The 22,956-nt window shown below is 36.6% G+C and overlaps 1 protein-coding gene across 1 annotated transcript; it reads right to left on the bottom strand.

Moving 5' to 3' along the window:
* Nucleotides 1-21,272: 21,272 nt before the first annotated feature.
* On the bottom strand, nt 21,273-22,682 carry LOC110944348 (epidermis-specific secreted glycoprotein EP1). Its single transcript, XM_022186009.2, is given in 1 exon segment — nt 21,273-22,682. A coding segment is annotated over 1 exon segment (1,410 nt).
* Nucleotides 22,683-22,956: the final 274 nt, after the last annotated feature.

Here is a 22,956-nt window from a genome sequence, read left to right as displayed (position 1 = left end):
CATATACGCTGATGAATCCCCAACGCACTTACTAAATGGGCATTCTCGTAGGAAGCGGGCAATGGAGGCAAACATGTAAGTAGAACTACAACGGGGTTTATTGTTGTATAATAGGGGTGTAAACCATGAACCAAATGGATCTAGTTAATTGGTATGTCGTCAGTTGATGATGTAGATGGCCCGATACACATGGCTGTGTAAGTAGGGGGGAGACTGCTAAAAAATGAGTTAAATAACAGTAACATGTGTTAAGATATGCAAGTTAATTTTTAATCTGTACATATGAAACCAGGGAGTTGCTGTTTCGAAGCCCTGCCCATGTAGAACGTCTCGGTCTATGTTCAAGAGTTTAAACGTTGGCAAGGAGGTGTCGGATGGTATTATCGACTGTTGGGCGGAGGTGCTAAACTTCCAAGAGAAACAGAAATCAAGGGAGGCTTACAGTAGGCAATTCTTTGGTACTAAAGTTGTGGTGAGTGTTTTGTATATAGACATTATTTGTGTAGATTGATGTTTTTTGTGGAAAAGTAGTAACGGTGTGGCGAGTGCTTGTCCTTATTAATTTCTCTTTTGTGCTCAAAGTTTCCATGGATGGTAACAACTGAGGAAGGTGGAGTCGAGGCGCGGATGCACAAGTTTCGGGTTGGAATAAAAGGTGCAGTTAACAGCGCTGAAAAAGTTCCTGATTTTAGAAAGCACGACATTGTTTTCTTCCCGATCTTGGAGCACAAACATTTTTACTTGCTAGTGTTTGAGTTACGGGACCTCGGAATTTATGTTGTTGATAATGACAAAGCCAGACAAGGTCAGCTGATAGAAGATAGTGTATACTACCTCCACAAGGACACACCGTATAAGTTTGTAAGTTATTAAAATGACCCATGTTGAACCGTAAGTGTGATTATATTGAAGATGTGCTTTTTATTGAGCATGGCTTGTATATGTATATGCAGAAAGATATGTTTGTGCAATACCTTCGGGAGGTTGGGAATCCGCGAGCCGATGACATTGACTACTGCAACATCCAGCGTATGCCGGTTAGTTGGGCGACCACAGCAAACACAACTGATTGTGGGGTCTTCTTGATGCGACACATGGAGTGCTACATGGGAAAAAACAAAAGTTTTAATGTGGGTTCAGCATGAGTGGGGCGAAGAAGATGGCGGAGGTGCGGAAGTTGAGAAAGAGGTATGCTGAGGTGGGGCGAAGAAGATGGCGGAGGTGGCAGCAACCCTATAAAGTTGTTTTCCAATAAGTAGTGTAATGAAGCAATGGCTAGAAAACAACTATATTAAATGTATCCATGATATACCTCTATAAGTAGTGTAATGAAGAACCAAGTCATATTCTGTAATACTTCACTACTTCAGTAAACCAAAAACTTTTAGTGGTTCCAAAGTGTGCTAATGTGATGGACCCTAACAAAAATAAGGTCACGACTACACCACAAGGCATGGAGAAGCTGAAGCAAAAGGGGAAGGAAGCATGTGAGGGTCGGTATGGGGTGTGCTACGAAAGAAAAGTGTTTCACAAGAAGCGCCAAGACGTGAAAACTGGAGGCCCGGGTGGTGACGATGCTTCAGAAAGCGGAACAAACAATGTAGCTGATGTAGCTGGTGTTTCACAAGAAGCTACGCACTGTACGGAACACGTTTTACTAGAAGCTGAAATTTTGAAGGGGCTACCAGATGAGTTGGTTAGGTTGCTGACGGATCTAGACCATGAATTATGTGGTTGCCCGATGTGTCCATACTCACCCGAAACAATCAGGTCCGGGTGTTACCATGACCCATGGGAGAGTGAGCGTATCCCCTCTCCTCTGTACTTTCATGATGAGGATGTTGCCACACCATGATGAAAAGCTTCATAGAGATGGAGGATAAGAAGGGGTAGTTGGGATGTGGTAAGTGGTTATAGTTGTGTTAACCTGTTGACCTTATGTTTGTAGACGACATACTAACGGTCGTTTTTTTTGTTCTTTTATTATTGTTTTTTTGGGAATGGGTTGATGTGACGGCTCGGTAGTCGATCCATTGTTTTAGTTGTGGTTGTAACCTATTAGTAGAATGTGTGGTTAAGTTGGCTAGTTGTGAAGTTTAATTCTATAACATGATGTGTCTTTATATATAAGCTATTGGTGTGGTTAACACCTTTTGTGTTGATCCTTTACAGTTAAAAAAACCCCAAGTACGGGGGCTAACATGTGTTAAGCATCTGTTTTTATGCTGTTGTAAAATATAAACCAAAACCACAATTATCCATGCATATAATAATAAGATAAGCACGTTAATAGCAAGCAGAGGTCCACAAAAGTTGGGCTACAAACACAAAAGTGCCAAAGGCCATAAAGTTTTTACAAGACTAGAAATGATAAATGGGATCAAAATAGTTCCACCTTCTTACACACGTAACAGAAAAGAGCAGGAGGATGTTAAAAGACTGTTACGTGTGTGTAAGAAGGCCAAAATGAAGAGAGTCTCCCATTACATATTACTAGTAAACGAAAAGAAAGATTTTAATCAGAGGGGGAGGCACCAGCGGCGGTCTGCCTTTGTTGTTCAGCAGTTGCCTTTGCTGCTTTCATTGCGGCCACCTTAACGCAGTTGCGTGAGTCGTGGTCGTCGACATACAGACCACAATGCTTGCATAAACGAAGCTACTTTGGACGTTTTGGTGGTTTTGCCTTTGCCTTCTCACCGGGTCCGGAAATGCGAGTATGTATACCACTTCCCTTATTGCGTACAACATCTGGATTAGCAACTTCAACTGGAATGTTGATTGGTTGCCCAACTATTTCTTCCATTTCACACTCGTTTGTTTCATTTTGAATTGTACCCAATGGTTGCTTGGAAAGCACATTGATCTTGAAATCCCGGAGTTGGGCAACCAATTTTGACAACGAATCCTCGTCGGTTATGGCCACATCAACGCATTCAGTAACGAGGTCGAGGATTTCATTCCGCATCACGGACGGTGCGTGTGGGTTGACTCCGTATCGGCTGGAAAGTGAAAAAACCTCTTTTGGGAGGGCATCTTGGCGCCACCTATCGTTTATGTATTGGGGTGGTATCTTTGCAACATTTTTCAATCGATATACGCAAAAGACATGGCGAGACAGATATCCGATACGTGTGAAATTCCTGCATGAGCAACTGGCGGAGTGGTCTACAGTGTTATATGTAACCTGTTAGGAACAGAAGGAGCAAAAAAAGGCCTTTAGATCTAACGTATGTTAGTGGAGGGGTAATAATGAACTTGCCTAACATGTGTTACCTGATAGACGTTTGTGATGTTGTTCCTTTTGTCCAAATGAGTGACGTCTATCAAAAGAGTGGTATTGCTGGACTCGGTTTGGTTTGTGATGTAGCATAAAAACTTCCCTTTAATTATCTACTTTTGAACTTGTGCGAAAACAGCGTTTGTGTAAATGGCGAACGCGTGCTGTTCTATCACTAAATCAGTATTGCCCTTGAACACCGTGGATGAGGTTTTGTACTCCGATACACGTTGCCGATAGCGTTGGCTGTCTACCCTATTTTCAAAGCACATCATAAATTGTACAAGGGTGTTTACGCTTGTTGAGTTGACCTTGAAGGCAGCGTTAGAGCTTTCGCAGCGTGAAGTGGTCTTCATCAAGCAACACATTGGCAGTTCCCTGAAGTAGGCTGGTACCCAAAGATGTTTGATATTGTACATGTCGTTCAACCAAGTGTGGTCTTGTAGGCCAAATGTTTTAGGAGGTCATTCCAGCGGGACTCAAACGTTTCTGGTTTGATATAAACATTCCAAACCAACCGGTGAATGCAGAACCGAACATCAGTGTTGTCAAGAAGGTCCGCAGAGATCTAGTAAATTTTAGGAGATACTAACACATGTTAGATTAAACAGTTTAAAAACACTCAAAAAGTCTGTGATGTTGAATAACACATGTTAAAGGCTAACAATTTAACCTAACCTTGGAGGGTAGTTTTTTCATTATATGCCACATGCATAAACGGTGGCGTGATTCGGTAAAGACCATAGGAACAACTTGAAGCATGGATGGGTCTTGATCACTCAACACGAGAGTTGGTTGAGTACCGTGTGCCTTTAAGAAAGCCTTAAGCAACCACACATAAGATTCAATGGACTCGGTTGATATCAAACCCGCACCAAATGTAACACATTGGAAATGATGATCCATACCCGTGAATGGCACAAAAACCATTTTGTACCTATTAATAAAAATGGATTTGAGGTTAACAAAATGTAACACTTTTTTGGTTAGGTTTGTATACTTGGATATCATGCCTAACACATGTTAAGGGGGAACTAACCTGTTAGTGTTGTAAGTCGCGTCGAAGGCGAGGACATCGCCAAAAGCTTTGTAGTTTAGCTTTGAAATCTCATCAGCCCAGAATACAAAAGACAACTTTCCGTTTGATACCGTGTAATCAAAATAGAAGTTGGGTAGGTTGTCAAAGCGCTCACGCAAGCGTTCAAGGAAAACTTGTGCGTCGCGTTCACCAATAAAAATTCGCAACTGGTGGCTAAAATTTTTAAAATCCACCGGAGTTCCGTTGACATTGTGATGCCCCCCCTTTTAAAGCTACAAGACATCTATAAGCTCTCATGGGTCCGATACGGTTTAGACTCATATTGTGAATGAATTGTTTGGTGGAGAATGACAGCTTCCGTGATATCTTGCGAAGATCACGGTTGTAATTCTCAACAAGTTCATGATTATGTATATCATTGAAACTCAGAACTGTGTATGTATCATTAGAGATTGAGACTAGAATGCTTGCCTTACAATCACACCATGTAAAGTTGGTTCTCCTAGGCCTTACAGAAGATTCATCTAGTGTGTCAAAAGTCCTCTTGGATTGTGGTTTCCCGTATTTTGAGCAGCGAAGATACTTGTGTGTGGGAATTCCATTCCTGACTTTAGTTTGGCCTTTTTTAACAGAAAAACCAGCTTCAAACGCATAAAGTTCATACATGGAAAGAACAGCATCAAATGTCGGATAAGATTTCCCACACACTGGTATGAACTTATCAACGACGGTAGGAATCCAGTAACGGGTTCCCTGAGGCGTATCAAAAACGAAGTGTGGATGCGCTGGCCCTGCATCAGAAAACGAAAAGGTTATGAATCTGGTATATGGCAGGACAAAAGGTTAGAACTCTGTTATATAAGTATAAAGTGCGCTCCCATGGAAAAAAAATAACCATCTAAAGGGCCGCGAGATGATTCAGCAAACACAGAAGGGCCCTGAGATGATCCAGAACCAGCACCCGGCATGTTAGCGTAGCCAGAATCTTGGGATGCTACATGTGAACATTATGCAATATGTTTGATTTATGCCATATTTGGGGAAGAAAAAAATAAAAAGAGTGTATAGAAAAACAAACCTTGATCATTATCCATAACCTCGTCAGTATGCAAAGCGCTGTTCATGAACTTGTTGGAGATCAGAAAATCCGGTGATCTAACAGGCACTTCAGATGATCGAGAACCATCAACATGCATGTAAGTATATCCAGAAGCTTCGAATGGAATAGGTGAACATTGCCATGCAGTATATTTGGATTATTCCATTAGAAAAATGTCAAATACAAAAAAAAACATATATTCGAGAGAGTTAAGTTAGATAAAGAGACAAACCTTGAGCATTTAATTCCTCATCATTATGGAAGTCACTGCTAATGAACCTGTTGGGGAAACTATGGACCGGCGACATTAACTCGGATGTTGGTGGATTTGTCTCCATGGACATTAATGGAGAAAGCATGAACTTGTTGAGAAGATGTTAATGGAGAAGATGTAAAATGAAATAATGAAAAAGAAATATGGGGTTTGGTGATTTGTACAATGGAGTTAATAGGCATTAATTGATAAAGTCAAATCAAATTGGGAAAAGATCTTGGGTTGGGTGAATTACTGATATACCCTTCTATGCAAAAAGGAAGATGATATGACTATGGGATACGTGGATAGATGAGAGCCACATGTTGAGTTTGCTAAGTTTCCTAAAAAATGGGGTTTCTTGTAGAGCATTGCCCTATATATATATATATATAAAAGTAAACTGCAATTTTACCCCCTGTGGTTTAGGCCAATTGGCACTCTTACCCCCTAACAAAATAATTGCAATTTTACCCTCCAATGTTCGCTGTTATGTCGCAACTTTACCCCCTGACATCAAATTTGCTTACCGGTCAACAAAAGAATGTGAGGGTCAAAGGGTAAATATGTAATTTCACCTTAATAGTACCTTATATATTAGTATTACCCCTTAATATTAGTTCCTATCTCAATCTTACCCCCTAAGATTCATCACTCCCCCACTCCTCCTTCTTCATCACCCACCGGCGACCATTCCTTCTCCTTCGACCACACCCACCGGCGACCACACCACCGGCTACATTTGGGCCAGCAGAGAATGAGCAAACCATAGAATGCAATGATGCATCCACCTCCACCGGCAGAGCCAGTAACGACTACTACACCACCGGCGATGCCCCCGGCCAATACGCCAGGTTCACTCGAATTAAATTAGGATTCTTTATCTCTGTGTGTTTGTTTGTGGGTGCGTTTGTACTGCTGTGTAATATGAGATTAAAGTGACTAAACAGTTTTGAGTAACATGCCAAATACTGTAAAACAATATATTCCCAGTTACTTGTATCAACAACACAAAAATGAAGAACAAAAATCAGTTCAAAGTTAAACCAAAATCAAATATGTCATATGATGTCACTAAAGAAGGGATTGTAACATTCATTTAAAAGAATACCAAAGGGTTGACACTTGGAGTGTATGACTGAGTCAATAAAAAGATGGTCAATTCAGCTCCAAAATGACAACAGCTAAATAAGTCTCATTCCACATGTCATCAAGATTTACAAAGCAAAGTTGGGTTCTTATTAGGAAATCTTCTTTGCTCTAAATTCATTGTTTTCCATCAAATTTATGGTTGAATACAACTCTAAAGCAGGAACCTTGCCTTCAATGGAGTTGACATTACCGTTATCATAGTTCAGTCTCGGTCTTGTCCAGTTTCTTTGCATTCCAAATGCTTTTGGAAAATTCTAATTCATTCGAATTCCAATTGCTTGGACAAAACCATTACAGAAGGCCTTTAGCAATGGTTTTAAGCTGTGGCTGAAGGTTCTTCATGGTTGACGCCTTGAGGGTATATATACACAAAACTCTAATCAATTCAAGTTTGGTTCAAAGTAAGAATTCTGTTACAACTTTTAAATCAATTTGAATTGAATCAATATGTGAGTTTATTAATGGCGTTGATGTGTTTTCGATTGGTTCTGCAAGTGTTAAAACATAGCTTCTTTTATGTGGCATGATGATGCATCATAAGTTATGAGTGGGTTGATTATTAAGAGCAAGGGTTTATAATAATCGAATATGGGTGGTGGCGGGAACGTTTTTGGAAGTTGTAGGGGGTAATATTGCTTCTAAACACAAAGTATAGGGGATAATAAGAAAGGGCATTTTAGTAATTTACCTGTGGGGGGTAATTATGCAACATAACAGGAATGTTGGGGGGTAAAATAAAAGGGTAAAATAGTCATTTCACCGCCAAGTCAACAGATCAGTAAGCAAATTTGATGCCAGGGGGTAAAGTTGTGACATAACAGCGAACATTGGGGGGAAAATTGCAATTATTTCGTTAGGGGGGGGGGGTAAGAGTGCCAATTGGCCTAAACCACAGGGGGGTAAAATTGCAGTTTACTATATATATATATATATATATATATATATATATATATATATATATAGGGTGAGAGTTGGCTACAAAGTCCATTTTTCCTACAAAGCGTAAAACGTCATATAACACCATAATATCAACCATAAAACACACACAAACCCACAAATAACAAAGTGAAGATTACTAAAACGCCATATTTTTGGGTTTTGTGTTGTGTTTTGGATGGTAAGGCTTTAATTATCAAATGCCTAACATTAGTGTGTTTTATGTTGATTATCATATTGTGTTTTATATTCATAGTTCTAAGATGGTGTGTTTGAAGTTTTTATAGAATGTTAGGGTTTAGATATTGTGTTTTAGTGATTTTCACTCTGTTATTTGTGGGTTTTAAGTGTGTTTTATGGCTGAAATTGTGGTGTTTTAAGACTTTGTACACTTTTTAGGAAAAATGGACTTTGTAGCCGAACCCCACCCTATATATATATATAGAGAGAGAGAGTGAGAGAGAGGAAGGTTAACGTACATTACGGCTTAACGTACATCACGTACGACAGGTAATTACGCATGTTCATTTTAAAATCACGCACATTATAACTCAAAAATACAAAATCACGCATGTTGAAACACAATAATCACGCATATTGAAAACATTAATCACGCATGTTATAGAACAAATCACGCACGTTTTCGTACATGAAGTACGTTAAGCCGTAATGTATGATATACTTTTTCTATATATATATATATATATATATATATATATATATATATATATATATATGTAGGGTCAGGATTTAGAGAAAACAGTGAAAACTGTGAGAACAGTGAGAAAGGTTATGGATCTTCCGATCAAAACAATCTATGGACTAGATTGGCGTTTTCGTAAATAACACCAATTCTAATAAGTGGACGCGCTTCATTAAGGGTATAAGGGTCTTTAGACTTCTCTACCCAAAACGCCAAAGTCATAAATAAAACGCCATTACGCGCCAAAAACATCCTATATAAACATCCCAGACCTTCCATTAAATACACCGAACCCTAACGCCATATTTTACTATATACCATTCATCTTAGAAACGCCAAAAAACGCCATATTTTACTACATACCAATCATCTTAGAAAACGCCAAAAACCCAAATATCAAAGATTCCAATCGACGTTTCTTTTAGATACACTATTTTCTCAGTAAAAACGCTAAAAATGGCAAACATCGTTCTTGTATATTCAATATTGTTCTACGTGATGTTTTGCAGAATGCGTTGTTAGCTAAGGGGTGTAACTCAATAACAATTTGCTGCATGAGATGGACAAATCTTCAAGAAAAAGATGTTGATGTCAGACTTATGTCATTTTCTGTGCTTTGTTCTTGATGATTATTTGAATGGCATGAAGAGACGGATAATATTGGTGAGTGGGTTGAAGATAAAGATGAGGATAAAGATGAACTTCAAACAAAAAACTCACGTCATTTTGTGCTTCCAAACGGCCACAAAAAGTTACTTCAACAACAAAAAAAAAAAACAAAATAAAGCATACCAAAGTCAAACCGCCAGTGAAGATGTTTCAAAGAAGAAAGAGACTGGTGACAGTGAAGATTTGGAAGATGAATTGTTTTTCGGTTGTTTGTTATGTATTTTTCAGCTAAGAACAAATACATTATTTCTAAAAAAAGTATAATAAAACGCCACATAGACAAATGCTTGTGAAACGGCATCATGACATAAAACGCCCAAAACTCCCAAACTATAATAAAATTACTTTGGACAAGTATTATTAAAAACTAAAAAAAAGTATAAAACAAGGTACAAGAGAATAGAACAAAGTGCTATCTTTATCTAAACCACATTAAAAATACAAAATCCGAAAAAACTACGTAACGCCATTAAAAGAAGGACAAACTTGGAAGATGGGACGTCTATCACCCTAAACTCATAAAAGCCGAACAAAACAGTAAATACACACAGTAACTGAAAATAGGGTTACTTTATTAATATCATTTATTATAATAAAATCCCGCCTAAACTACGCGCCAAAAATATCCTATAAGTGAGACGTCTCTGCATAATCAATTGATCACACCCAGAAAACAAGACGTCGTGTTTCCTAGAAACCACTCACTTTAAGACGCCAAAAATAGCTAAGAAAACCACAGATGGCAAAACTCGTTTCTTCTACATCCAGATTTGTTCTGCATGAAGTTTCACTGAATGGATTCTTCTCTCAGGTGGGTATCTCTATAAGCTTTTGCTGAATGAGATGGACAAATATTCAAGAAAAAGAGACTGATGACACTGATATGTAATCATGTGAGCTTTGTTCTTGATAGATATATTGATGGCATGAAGGGATCAATACCAGTGTAAATGCTATTTTGGACTCCATTATTATAATAACATCCAAGCAGGCGTTGATCTTCAACAACATGTCAACAAACTACAATAGATCACACCAAAATACAAGATGCCACTAATCACCTTCGTCTAAAGACGAGCGTTATATAGGAAAATTGGCATCTAGCTAAGGGATTCAAAGGTTCAAAACGCCAAAACAAATTCAAGAAGAAGAGGTTGATGACAGCGAAGATTTGGATGAGAAATTAGATTCACAATTTTTATTTATTTTTTTTTCATTTTCTATCTTTATTTTTTTAGGGGATCATTTTTTGTTGTTTGTTATCTAATTCTCTACTAATAAAACACGTTATATTTGCTAAAAAAATGTTTATAAAAGGCCAAAAACTACAAATACCAAAACGCCTAATAGTATGAAAACTGTGAAAACGGATGCTGGCAGCGTATTATTAATAACAACAATAACTGGCTAAACGCCATTAAAATGTATAAAACAACGTGCCATTTGTATCTAAACGCGATAAAAAACAAAACGCCAAACCCTGATAAGATGGGAAGTGCCACAGCCTTAACAGATGAAACTGAACAAAATAGTAACTGAAAACAGTAAAAATGAAGAGATAGGAACATTATTACTAACATTTATTATATTAAAAGCCTCTACATCGGAAATTGAATTTATTTATCTTTTCAAAACGCCATAATTACTTGTCACATTATAGGCCTGTATCCTACATGGTACAACAATTGATACACAAAATACATATCAAAAAAATTACTGCTATTTTTATCGCCAAAAACATATATCTACCTGGCGAAAAAAAAGAAAAAAAAGCTCATTATATAAGTATAACAGCTAACACAAAAAGCTTCACACTCCACACAATCACTAAAAACGTCACGCATTGTATAAAACACCATAAAATTCAACAAAAAATGGCACAGGTTATTGCATGGGGGTTTGAGAGGTCAGAGGGACGTTTCGTACTAAAGTTCTCTGACAGGAGAATGGTGAAAGTCAAAACAATAAAGGCCATACTTAGTATGGATGAATCCGTTCAGAGGGATATTCTAGCCCTTGGGGTCCCAGTGGCCTACAATTGTGAGAGGAATCGAAGGCTAATAAGAAGATTAGAGAGAAAATTTCCAGAAGATGATGATGATGACGATGTTGACGATTCTAGTCTACCAAAAGTTACCAGTTGGATTCTGGACGAACAATCAAGAACGGTGAGGGTGTGCTTTCAACACGGGGAGGATTTTTCATTGACAATGGACGAAGTGCTGAACACAGATAGACTGCATCTTATAGAATAACTCTGTGATTTAGCACCTACGAACGATGCTAGATCCAGCATTGTGAATACATTCAAGTATAGGATGCAACAAAGAAGAGACGAGATTATGGCGTTATACGCCAATGAACAAGATGATGATGATGAGTCTGAGGAGAGTGTTGAATAAAGCGATGGTTACATCTCTGATGTAATCCCATCCACAGAAGACTATTAGTTTTTGTTTGATTTCATCTTATCTGTACTCTTTTAAATTATTAATGAATTTAAAAACGCCATTAACGCCAAGAAATTTTCCTTGGTAACATATATGAACTATTGAAATCTACAAAAACGCCTAATAAATTTGGGAAAAGCCATAGAGGAAAATAAATTATAATTACTAAATGATTTACTAAATGTCATAAATGCCAAAATATTTACTATGCTCCTGATCTAAAAACAATAAAAACGCCATGTATTTGTTGAATCTTACTAAGCGCCAAAAAAATAAAGCGGTGTTGTGAGATGCGTTTAAAAAAAGAATATAAAAGGACAAAAAAGTCCCTCCGCCCTTCACTATATCGCGTGCCACGTGTTGGGCCAGGATCCGTTCTCACCGTTCTCACAATTTAGGGTGTTTTCTCCTGATCCCGTACTATATATATATATATATATATATATATATATATATATATATATATATATATATATATATATATAGGGGAGCGCTAAAATGAAAACCACCTCTAGTTGTAAGAACCGCGAGAACCACTCTCAACCAATCAGAAAAAGGGGTATTTTGGTCATTTACCCCAAATGTCAAATCTACCTCTCTCTTAATTTAAAGTCTCTGACTTTCTAACCTCTCTCTTCTCTCATCTCACATTATCTCCTTCACATTCACATACAACCACCAGTTTGTCCCTCTCTCTCTCGCTGCCTGACGGTGGTCACGTCGGACACCGGCGTGACGCTGGCGGTTGGCTCTCCAGCGATACTTACCTGCAACCCACCCACACCCCTCGGTTCCCCTCTTTCCGACGACAACCACCAGCCAACCTCCCTCCCCTCCGTCTATACAGTAATCGGCCGGCCACCAACCATGGCGGCGGCGTGTGATGCCGGTGGTTCAGTTCTTCAGTGGTGGTGGAACACGAAGAGAGAGAGAGAGAGAGAAAGACTGGCACCGACGGGCCGACGGCAGCGCCGTCGTGAGCGGCGGCGGTCCTGGTCTCCTCCCGACGAGCGTCTGTGAATGTAGAAGATGATGATGTTCAGCTCAGAGTTGTTGCTCGGGTCGACTTTGGAGGTTATGGGTTTAGTTAGTTCAAGACTAGTTCATCAGATTCTTGTTCGAGTAAGTTGCATATTCGGTGGGTTTGATCTGTTGATTTTTGATCTGTGGGTTTGATCTGTGGGTCACGAACAAGAATCTGATGAACTCTGTGGGTTTGCTCTGTTGATTTTTGATCCGTGAACTATGTTCTTTGCTTTTCTGGTGATTTTTGATCAGTGAATTATGTGGGTTTTGATCTGTTGGATTAGGTGGCGATGAAGCAAAAAAAAAAGTAGATTTTGATGACGATGGCGCGGCAACGATGGTGGAGGGTAGGTTTTTGAACCCGCAACCCCGCTTTGCAGCTTTTTAGTTATCGGAACATCTGAGCCAAACCTCGTTTTTTTTCGAGATACACTTTGTTTTGATGTTGTTAGTTTTTTATATTCTTTTCCCCAAACGATGATGATGATAACAATCTATCTGAGACACTTACCGAGAAAAAAATATGTTAAAACCGTAAACTTTTTATCGTAAAACGTAAATTTTTAAACGTAGAACGTAAACTTTTTAACGTAAACGTTAAAACTGTAAACTTTTTAACGTAAAACGTAAACTTTTTAATGTAAAAAACGTAAAGATTTTAACGTAAAACGTAAATTGTTTAACGTAAAACGTAAAAACGTAAAATGTAAAATGTTAAACGTAAAACGTATACTTTTTAAGGTAAAACGTAAACTTTTTAACGTAAAACGTAAACTTTTTAACGTAAATTTTTTGACGTAAAACGTAAACTTTTTAACGTAAAACGTAAAATGTAAACTTTTTAACGTAAAACGTAAAACGTAAATTTTTTGACGTAAAACGTAAACTTTTTAACGTAGAACGTAAAATTTTTAACGTAAAACGTAAATTTTTTAACCTAAAATGTAAACTTTTTAACGTAAACCGTAAACTTTTTAACATAAAACGTAAACTTTTTAACGTAAAACATAAAACTTTTTTTATATAAATTGTAAAACGTAAAAACGGCGCGTTAAAAAAACGACGCGTGAAAAAGCCGGGAGTAAAAACGGCGTGTAAAAAATGGCGCACAAAAAAAATTGTTTTGTTAAAAAATCTGAATTTAAAATGGTTTTTTAATAAAAAAAATCTGTTTAAAAAATAAGAATTAATATAATAATACAAAAATAGGAATAAAAAAGAATAAAGACAAAAAGATAAAATTGAGTAAATTTACTAAACTAACCTTTTAGATTAAAATATTAAAGAAATAATATGACAAAAAAATATTTAATAATACTTTTTAGAGTATATTACAAGTTTTGTCCTTTATGTTTGTACCAAATTTCAGGCGTTGTCATTTACCTTTAAAATTGATGAGTTTTGTACTTAATGTTTCAAAATCCAGCACGGTTTGTCCTTTGACCCTAACTTAGTTATTTTTTCTGTTAAACAGGTCATGTGCAAGGCACATGAGGGTATTTTTGACATTTTACCCTATTATTTATAAAAATATCTTAAAAGAAAAAAAATAATATATATTAACTCATCTCTCTTTAAACAAAACCGTCTCTCTCTCTCTCTACAACATCCAACTCTCTCTCCCTCTCTCTCTACCACTTCCACCACCTCCTTCCACCACCACCACCACCACCACCTTCCTCCACCGCCAACTTCACCGCCACTCTTCTTCTCTCTACACTACATCGCCCCACAACCACCACTAGCACATCCCCACCAACTGGATCTCCAAAATCTGTCCGTCAAGTATCAGCATTGTCGCTGTGGCTATGGATGTTGTTAACAGAGTTGAAGGACGGTGAAACGACGTTGTTGTGGCAGTTGTGAGGGTCGGATTTCTTTTTCCGGTGAAATAAGTTCTTCAATCTCATGGATGCAATGGTTGAACGATTTGGGGATTTTATGAAACCATAAATTGTCGCCCCATTTTTAGGTGTGGTTGTATGTCGAAGATGTTTATACTGCACACAAGTGTTTATAATTAGCAGTCTTCATTTCTTATCATGTGATTATCTCCTGAGCACCGGGTCCAAAATTGTCCAGTCTCGTTTTGTTTGAAGTTCAAAATAAAGAACTAGAGGACTTTTTTGTTGGTTTTAGCAAAAATTTGTTTTGATTATTGTTTCATGATTGATGAAAACTTTTATAAATATTGAATTTGATTTTGGATGCTTACTGTTTGTTGAAAGATAATGAAGAAAGTGAAAGAATCTGTTAGAACTTCACTTGCAATCATGATATGGATCTTGGTAAGATGATTCTTTTAGACTCAATTTTTTTTTAATTTTTTGCAAATAGACTTTGATGCAATGCTGCTTATTGAATGATAATGAAGAAAGTGAATGAAAAGTGGATTTTTTGTAGTTTGAGATTTGGGGATTTTTTTGTTTGTTCTGATGATTTTTTGTAGTGGGAGGTGGTGGTGGTCGGCGGCAGGTTAGGGTGGGAGGTGGTGGCGGTAGGTGATGGCAAGTGGTGGGTCTGCAACTTTTGAAGATGGTGGGGTATTTATTTTCGGTTAATTACATAAATTTCCTTAAGAAACGAAGTTACAAATATGCCCTCATGTGCCTTGCACATGATCAGATTTAACAAAAAAAAAAAAAATTAACTGGGTTTGCCCTAAAGGACATAATGTGCAGGATTTTGAAACATTAAGTACAAAACTCATCAATTTTAAAGGTAAAGGACAACACCTGAAATTTGGGACAAACATAAAGGACAAAACTTGTAATTTAATCTACTTTTTAATTATTTTTAGTCTCATCCATATACATATATATATTTCTCATCCATTGATCTTGAAGATATAATGGTTGAAAAGTGGTTCTCTCGGTTCTTACAACTGGAGGTGGTTTTCATTTTAGGGCTCCCCTATATATATATATACATATATAGATATACATATATATATATATACATACATATATATATATATACATAGGGGAAGGATAAATCGAAAACCCACTTGAGTTGAGAAAACTCAGAAAACCTTTGTAAAAAAACCATGTAAACTCAAGATACATTTCTAAAAAAATAGGAAATGTAATATACATATATTTGAACATTTTAAAAAAAGAAACACAAAAAAACACCAAGTAGTTTTTTTTTTAAAAAATGTTACAAAATTTCAGGTTACATAATATGTATGTCCAAAAAAAATGTAACATATAAATTTTCAACATTTTTTTAAAAAAAAATGGTAAGCGTTTTTTTCATTTTTTTTTTCATAAATAGGTCCGTGTACATTTATATTACATTTCCTATTTTTTTTAGAAAAAAATAAAAATGTTACATAGGGTTTATTTGGGTTTTCTCAACTCACATGGGTTTTCGATTTATCTTTCCCCTATATACATATACATATATATACATATATATACATATAGGAGATGGTTCAAATGAAAACCACTTTTATTGTGAAAACTCGAAAACTAACTAAAAAAGCCTAAAAAAACCTAAAAAACATACAATTTTTTTTTTTTTTACAATTTTTTTTAGAAAAATCGCTACTTTTTATATATGGAAAAAAAATTCAAAAAAAAAAAAAAATTTTGGTTGTACTGCACATGTGCACTAATACGGAAAGCCTAAACCACTTAACCCACCCCCCCACCGACACCCCCCAAAAACCTAAACCCCCCACCCCCCCCCCCCCAAAACCTAAATTCACCCTCCCACCAAAAGCCTAACCCCCCCCCCCCCAAAAAAAAAAAAAAAAAAAAAAAAAAAACCTAAACCCCCCACCCTCCCGAAAACCTAAAACTAAACCCTAAACATAAACCCGAAAAAAAACCTAACCCCCCCCACCCCCACCCCCCAAAAACCTAAACCCCCCTCCCCCCCACACCCAAAAACCTAATCCTAATCCTAAACCTCCAAAAAAACTAACCTTAAAAGCTAAACTAGAATAAAAAAACTAATTTTAAGCATGTAATGCACATTGTAGTACATGTTATATTGCACATGTGCACTACTATAATAATAGTATTGAAAACAAGATGACACCATAAATCTTTTTTTATGTCATAAAAAATATGCTCGAACATACTTGAATGAAAGATAAGAAAATTTGTGATCTTATGGTGCCATTTTTGTTTTAAAATGATAACGTATGGAGAAATGGGAAATGTTTGAAAAGTTATATATTTTTTGTTCCAATTTTACCCCTCCTTCATTAAAAGTCTTCCCTCCCTCCTTTTTAGTGGGTTTTAGTTAGTTTTCTAGTTTTCACAATAACTAGTGGTTTTCATTTGAATCTTCCCCTATACATATATATATGTATATATATATATATATATATATATATATATATATATATATATATATATATATATATATATATATATATATATGTATATATATATATGTATAATGTAAGTATCTATAGAAAACCCACTTTAATTTAGAAAACCCGGGAAACTCAAAGCTCCCGATGTTTTTTCTTTTGAAAAAATTTACACATGTTATATACATGTTTTTAAGGGTTTTGGGCAAAAAAAATCAAAAAAGCGCCGAGTAGTTATTTTTAAAAAAAAATAAACAAGTTTTGGTGTAACACATGTTACAAATATGTCAGATTAACATGTGTTACACCAAAACTTGTTTATTTTTTTAAAAAATATCTACTCGGCGCTTTTTTGAGTTTTTTGCCTAAAACCCTTAAAAACATCCATATAACATGTGTAAATTTTTTCAAAACAAAAAAACATCGGGAGCTTTGAGTTTCCCGGGTTTTCTAAATTAAAGTGGGTTTTCTATACATCCTTTCCCTGTATGTATATATGTATATGTATATATATGTAGGGGAAGGTTCATTGGGGAACACTTAAAAAGTGGGGAACAGCGGGGAACCGGCTCAAACGAACTCCGATTGGACTCATTCCAGCGGCGTTGGAACTGGCTCGTCGAACCCAAACTAAGATCTCTTAACCCTAAACCCTAAATTCTAACTCCTAAACCCTAAACCCTAAAGCTAAAAAATAAGGCTAAAACCTAAGCTAAACCGTAAAATCTAAACTATAACCCCTAAAAGCTAAACCCTAAAGGCTAAACCTAAAGCTAAACCCTAAAGCTAAACGCTAAAGCTAAACCCTAAACCCTAAAGCTAAACTCAAAAACCCTAAAGCTAAACGCTAAAGCTAAACCCTAAGGCTAAACCCTAAAGCTAAACCCTAAAAGCCAAACCCTAATATATTTAGGGTTTAGGGGTTATGATTTAGGGTTTAGGGTTAAGAGATCCTAGTTAGGGTTCGACAAGACGGTTCCAACGCCGCTGGAATGAGTCCAATCGGAGTTCGTTTGAGTCGGTTCCCCGCTGTTCCCCATTTTTTAAGTGTTCCCCAATGAACCTCACACTATATATGTATATGTGTATATATATATATATATATATATATATATATATATATATATATATATATATATATATATATATATATATATATATATGGTAGGGATCCTAAGAGAAGTCCACCCTATTTGAGAAACTTGAGAAGCAATCTGGACCACACATTTTCCCTAAGCAAAAAATGCAAAAAAAATGTGAAAAAAATGCAATTTTTTTTGGGAAAAATCGCAGCTTTTTCTTTAAGGACTAAATTTTTTATTTTTTATTTTTTTAATTTTTTTTATTTATACACATATGTATATTGTTAATCTTTTAACTATACATATATGTATATTGTCAATTATACATATATGTATATACATGTTTAAAATTGAAAAAATATGTGTTATAAATCCTAAAACTTAAACAATAAACACTAAAGCTAAATTTTAACGCTAAACCCTAAACCCTAAACCCTAACGTTAAACCCTATTTCTAAACCCTAATGCTAAACCCTAATGCTAAACCCTAATTCTAAACCCTAAAGCTAAATCCTAATGTTAACCCTAATGCTAAACCCTAAAGCTAAAACTAAACCCTAAAGCTAAACCCTTAATGCTAAACCCTAATGCAAACCCTAAAGATAAATCTAAACCCAAAAGTTAAAGCTAAACGCTAATGCTAAACCCAAAAGCTAAACCCTAATGCTAAACCCTAAATACTATTGCTAAACCCTTATGCTAAACCCTAAAGCTAAACCCTAAACCCTAATGCTAAACACTAAATACTAATGCTAAACCCTAAATAACACTTATTTTTCAATTTTAAACATGTATATACATATATGTATCATTGACAATATACATATATGTATAGTTAAAAAGATTAACAATATACACATATGTATAAATCCAAAAATTTTTTTTTAAATAATAAAAAATTAAATCCTTTATAGAAAAAGCTGCGATTTTTCCAAAAAAAAAAAAAAATTCATTTTTTTCACCTTTTTTTGTATTTTTTTGCTTAAAAAAATGTGTGGTCCAGAATGTTTCTCAAGTTTCTCAATTAGCCTACTACTTCTCACATGATCCTTATCCTATATATATATAGATACGGGATCAGGAGAAACCGCTCAAAAGTGTCAGAACGGTAAGAACGCATCCTGGCCCAACACGTGTCCCGCGGCATAGAAAAGGACGGAGGGGTTTTTTTGTCTTTTCATTCTTCTTTTATTTTCCCAACGCGGTATAATATTTTCTGGCGTCTAAGTTTTTTTTTGGCGTTAATTGTATTTATTAAACTTTTTGGCGTTGGATTAATTGTTTTTGTGTCACATATATAATTTTTTGGCGTTATAGCGTTTTCTAGTTAATTTTTTTGGCGTTTGTGACATTTTGTATAATAATTCACTACGAGTCATTAATATTTGCATAAGATTACGATAAGACTAATTTTTTTTGGCGTTTAGTGAATTTTTTGGCGTTTAATACCCTTTGACAAGGTGCTTTGCCAGAAGTTGTTCTCCCAGTTTTCATTCTACTAGCGTTTTGGTGTTTGTAGTTTATGACGTTTTATATAAGAATGTATTTTATTTATAGAGAATTAGATAACAAAACAACATATAACTTGATATCAAAACAATATAAAATGAAAACAAAAATAATAAAAAATGGTAATCTAATTTTTCTTTCGAATCTTCACTATCATCAGCCTCTTCCTTCTTGAATTTGTTTTTGGCGTTTTGAACCTTTTTTGAATACTTTAGCTAGATGCCAACTTTCCTTCATAAACCCCGTCTTTTTCAAAAGAAGCTGCATAGTGGCAACCTGTTTTTTGGTGTGATATTCTTGTTTGGTGGCATGTCATTAAAGATCAACTCTTGCTTGATGCTATTTGTAATAATGGAGTCCAAAATAGCATTTTACACTGGTGTTGATAGAAATATACTTTTTGTTATTTTTGGCGTTTTGTAAGGGTTAACCATTTCTAGTATTTTTTTGGCATTTTGCTAATAAAGATAGAAATATATCATTTAATTATCTTAAAAAAAAGAAGATTACATAGAAGAAAAAAAAAGAGGAAAAAAAATTAAAAGCCTTCATCAGAAGGTACTTTATCCGAAAAGTATCCATCACTTGCGTCATCTTCTTCGTCATCGGAGTCTTCATCTGGATCTTCATCCATGTCATCACCTTCAGCTTCATCAGCTTCTTGTTCCTGAAGATTCTGAAGCCTCCACCTGAACATGTCTTGCATTAACTCCAATTTTGAGTCTATTTATGTGTTGGTACATGTGGCGTTATGCAATTCTTCCATGAAACCCAGACGCTGCTTTGTCATGATGTTCTCTAGCCAGTAGACTTTCTGCTCTCCGCTGTCGTATGTAACCGTCACCATGTCTGTTTCATCATCAAAACGCCATGATGTCATGACAGGGTCCGGCTTCACATCTGCATTGATTGGTCCAAATTTGCTGATTAATGCTTTCATAAGCCTATGCGTTTCATGGCATTCGTTGTCTAGAGCGATGCCAATGGATAAGATTCTTCTCTGTATCTCTTCTTCCATCTTCAGAATTGCCCTGACCGTCTTAACATACACCCTCCTTCTGTTGTCAAAAAGGAGGACGTACCGCCTAATTCCCAGAGTGTATCTCCACGAAACGATTGTTGCCTTTTTTGGCGTTTTGGTTAAGTTGGCATTTTTGGTTAAAGATGTTTTTTTGCAGAAAATGGATAGATTGAAGTGATTAAGGAAGCTGTGTTTTACCTTGTTTATATAATGATGTTTTTGGCGCGTAATTTAGGAGGGAATTTCTTCTAATAAATGTTAATAACTGATATTCAGTTACTGTGTTGTTTCATCTTCCTGTAATATTCAACGTGTTTTATTACTAATTTTAGGCGTTTTGTTTTTAATGGCGTTTAATTTTTTTTTGTATGGCGTTTTATCATTTGTTGGTGTTTTGAATATGAGCGGTAAAAGACCCTTTTACCCTTAATGAAGCGCGTCCCACATAATAAAATTGATCGTTATTTACGAAAACGCCACTGCGCAATCTAGTCCATGGATTGTTTTGATCGGATGACCCATAAGCGTTCTCACTATTCTCACACTTTTCACCGTTTTCTCTAAATCCTGACCCTATATATATATATATTCTCCTTATATAATTTGAAACAAGCATATCATTTCAACAAAATAACTAAACACAAAGGAAGCATATAATTATAAAAAGAGGAACACTCAAAAATCTTGATCTTCATTATTTCTAACAAGTTATAAAACATAACCGAACGGCTAGGAGATGGGCGTTTTGATGTATGCAGAACTAGTCGAATTCCCGACTTTTTTCAATGTTTTCAGCTCGTAAGCGATCCAATACCTCAAGGTATTCGTATGATAGAAGTATCCCATGCACTTGCAATCATTCGTGCATTTGCTCTCGCAATCGCTCCTTTTCACTGACCCCGTGCCGGGTGTATACTCAACTGTGAAATGATCGACCCCTTTGAGCTGATAATATCTAAAGCCACTTGCGTTACATCCCGGTGACTTGGTGTTACAATCTTTGCTCCACGCAAATACCCCGTTTGGCGTCGGGCACCCCACAAACTGGCTGTCCTCACAAAGCCCAAAGTTGCCGCACCGATTTGGTAACTGACACTCGTCTTCGAAAATCATCCCACCCTCATCCTCGTGCCTATCAAACAAGGTCCACACCGCGTTTCCCCTCACATTTGCACGATAAGTGTAGAGTCTTAGGTTCCCGTCGATGCCCTATCGGAGATATGATAACGAGCTGTTGTACTGAACTTGACCCAAATCTAAAAAAGAAAATTCAAAAGATTGACGATCATTTTGAAGATTACACCAAAGTGCGGTAAAGTTGTTCTCTTCGTACTCGGTTTCTTGAATTACCAAAGTCGCATTTACAATAGTCACATTTTCTCTATTTAATTTGTGGAACGTGGATGACCAGTAGCGCATGTTGTTCTTGTAATACAAAGCCAGTCTTTTAGGCTCGATTATGAAGTTATAATCCCCGTCAACATTGTTGGCGGCCGACTGCCTGCTCACAAGCTTGTATGGACCTCCTCTCACCCGTAGACTTTGTCCGATCAAGAGAGTATCGATGGGATAATCGAAGCTTTGCCAGACAAAGTTACCCTTCGAGTCAAAAAGCACGATGTTACTATTAGATAGTAAGGCAAAACCGACAACGCCCTTATTGGCGGTATTGGTCTGCCACACAATCTGACCATTAGCTTCAGCTAGTATGAGGTTTCCATCAGAGCCTAACGAGAAAGTGGCGTTTTCGCGGACTGGTTTACCTCGATTGGCTTCCCAAACCCATCGCATGAGGGACTGGTCACGTGAAACTCCCATGAGGATGGCGAGAGTGTAGGCATTTGGGGTGATGTTGTAGAAAACGAGCCGGAAAGGGTAGCTAAGTGGTGGTGGAAGTGGACGGTAAGTTGATTTGTATTCAGAAATAATGGATTCGTAGGGATCTATAACTAAAGGGCCTTCGTTGACGTAATTGAAGGTTTCATTAGCAGGAACAATGGCATCGGAGATGGATAATGAACCTAAGAGGAACCAAAAGAAGATAAATAAAAGAGAAGAATAAACTGTGCCCGTGGCTGCTGCTGTTAGATATATTGTATAAGGGTTTGAAGAGGTATGGTCCCAAGTCCATGCATACATGGCAGGGATCACACCACTTTTATCCAGTGTGGTGCCTACATCAGCAGAGCGTATCTAGAAGCTTCTAGAAGCTAAAGCTTCTAAAAGCTTCTGGAAGAAATCGCAATTGACACAAAAGATGCTCCTCCAGACAAAAAGGACAACACGTGTCACCAGTAATCGGACGCCAGCCGGACCTGCAAGATAATCCTAGGACAGGCCGACAGCCGCTGCTACAATTCTCCTATCTAGACGAATAACGACGCGCCACGTCATCCACTACTTTGAGTACAAC

The sequence above is a fragment of the Helianthus annuus genome, chromosome 11 (assembly GCF_002127325.2).
Source record: "Helianthus annuus cultivar XRQ/B chromosome 11, HanXRQr2.0-SUNRISE, whole genome shotgun sequence".
Lineage (NCBI taxonomy): Eukaryota > Viridiplantae > Streptophyta > Magnoliopsida > Asterales > Asteraceae > Helianthus > Helianthus annuus.
Note: the sequence above shows the minus strand (reverse complement) of the source record. Positions and strands in the feature narration are given on the sequence as shown.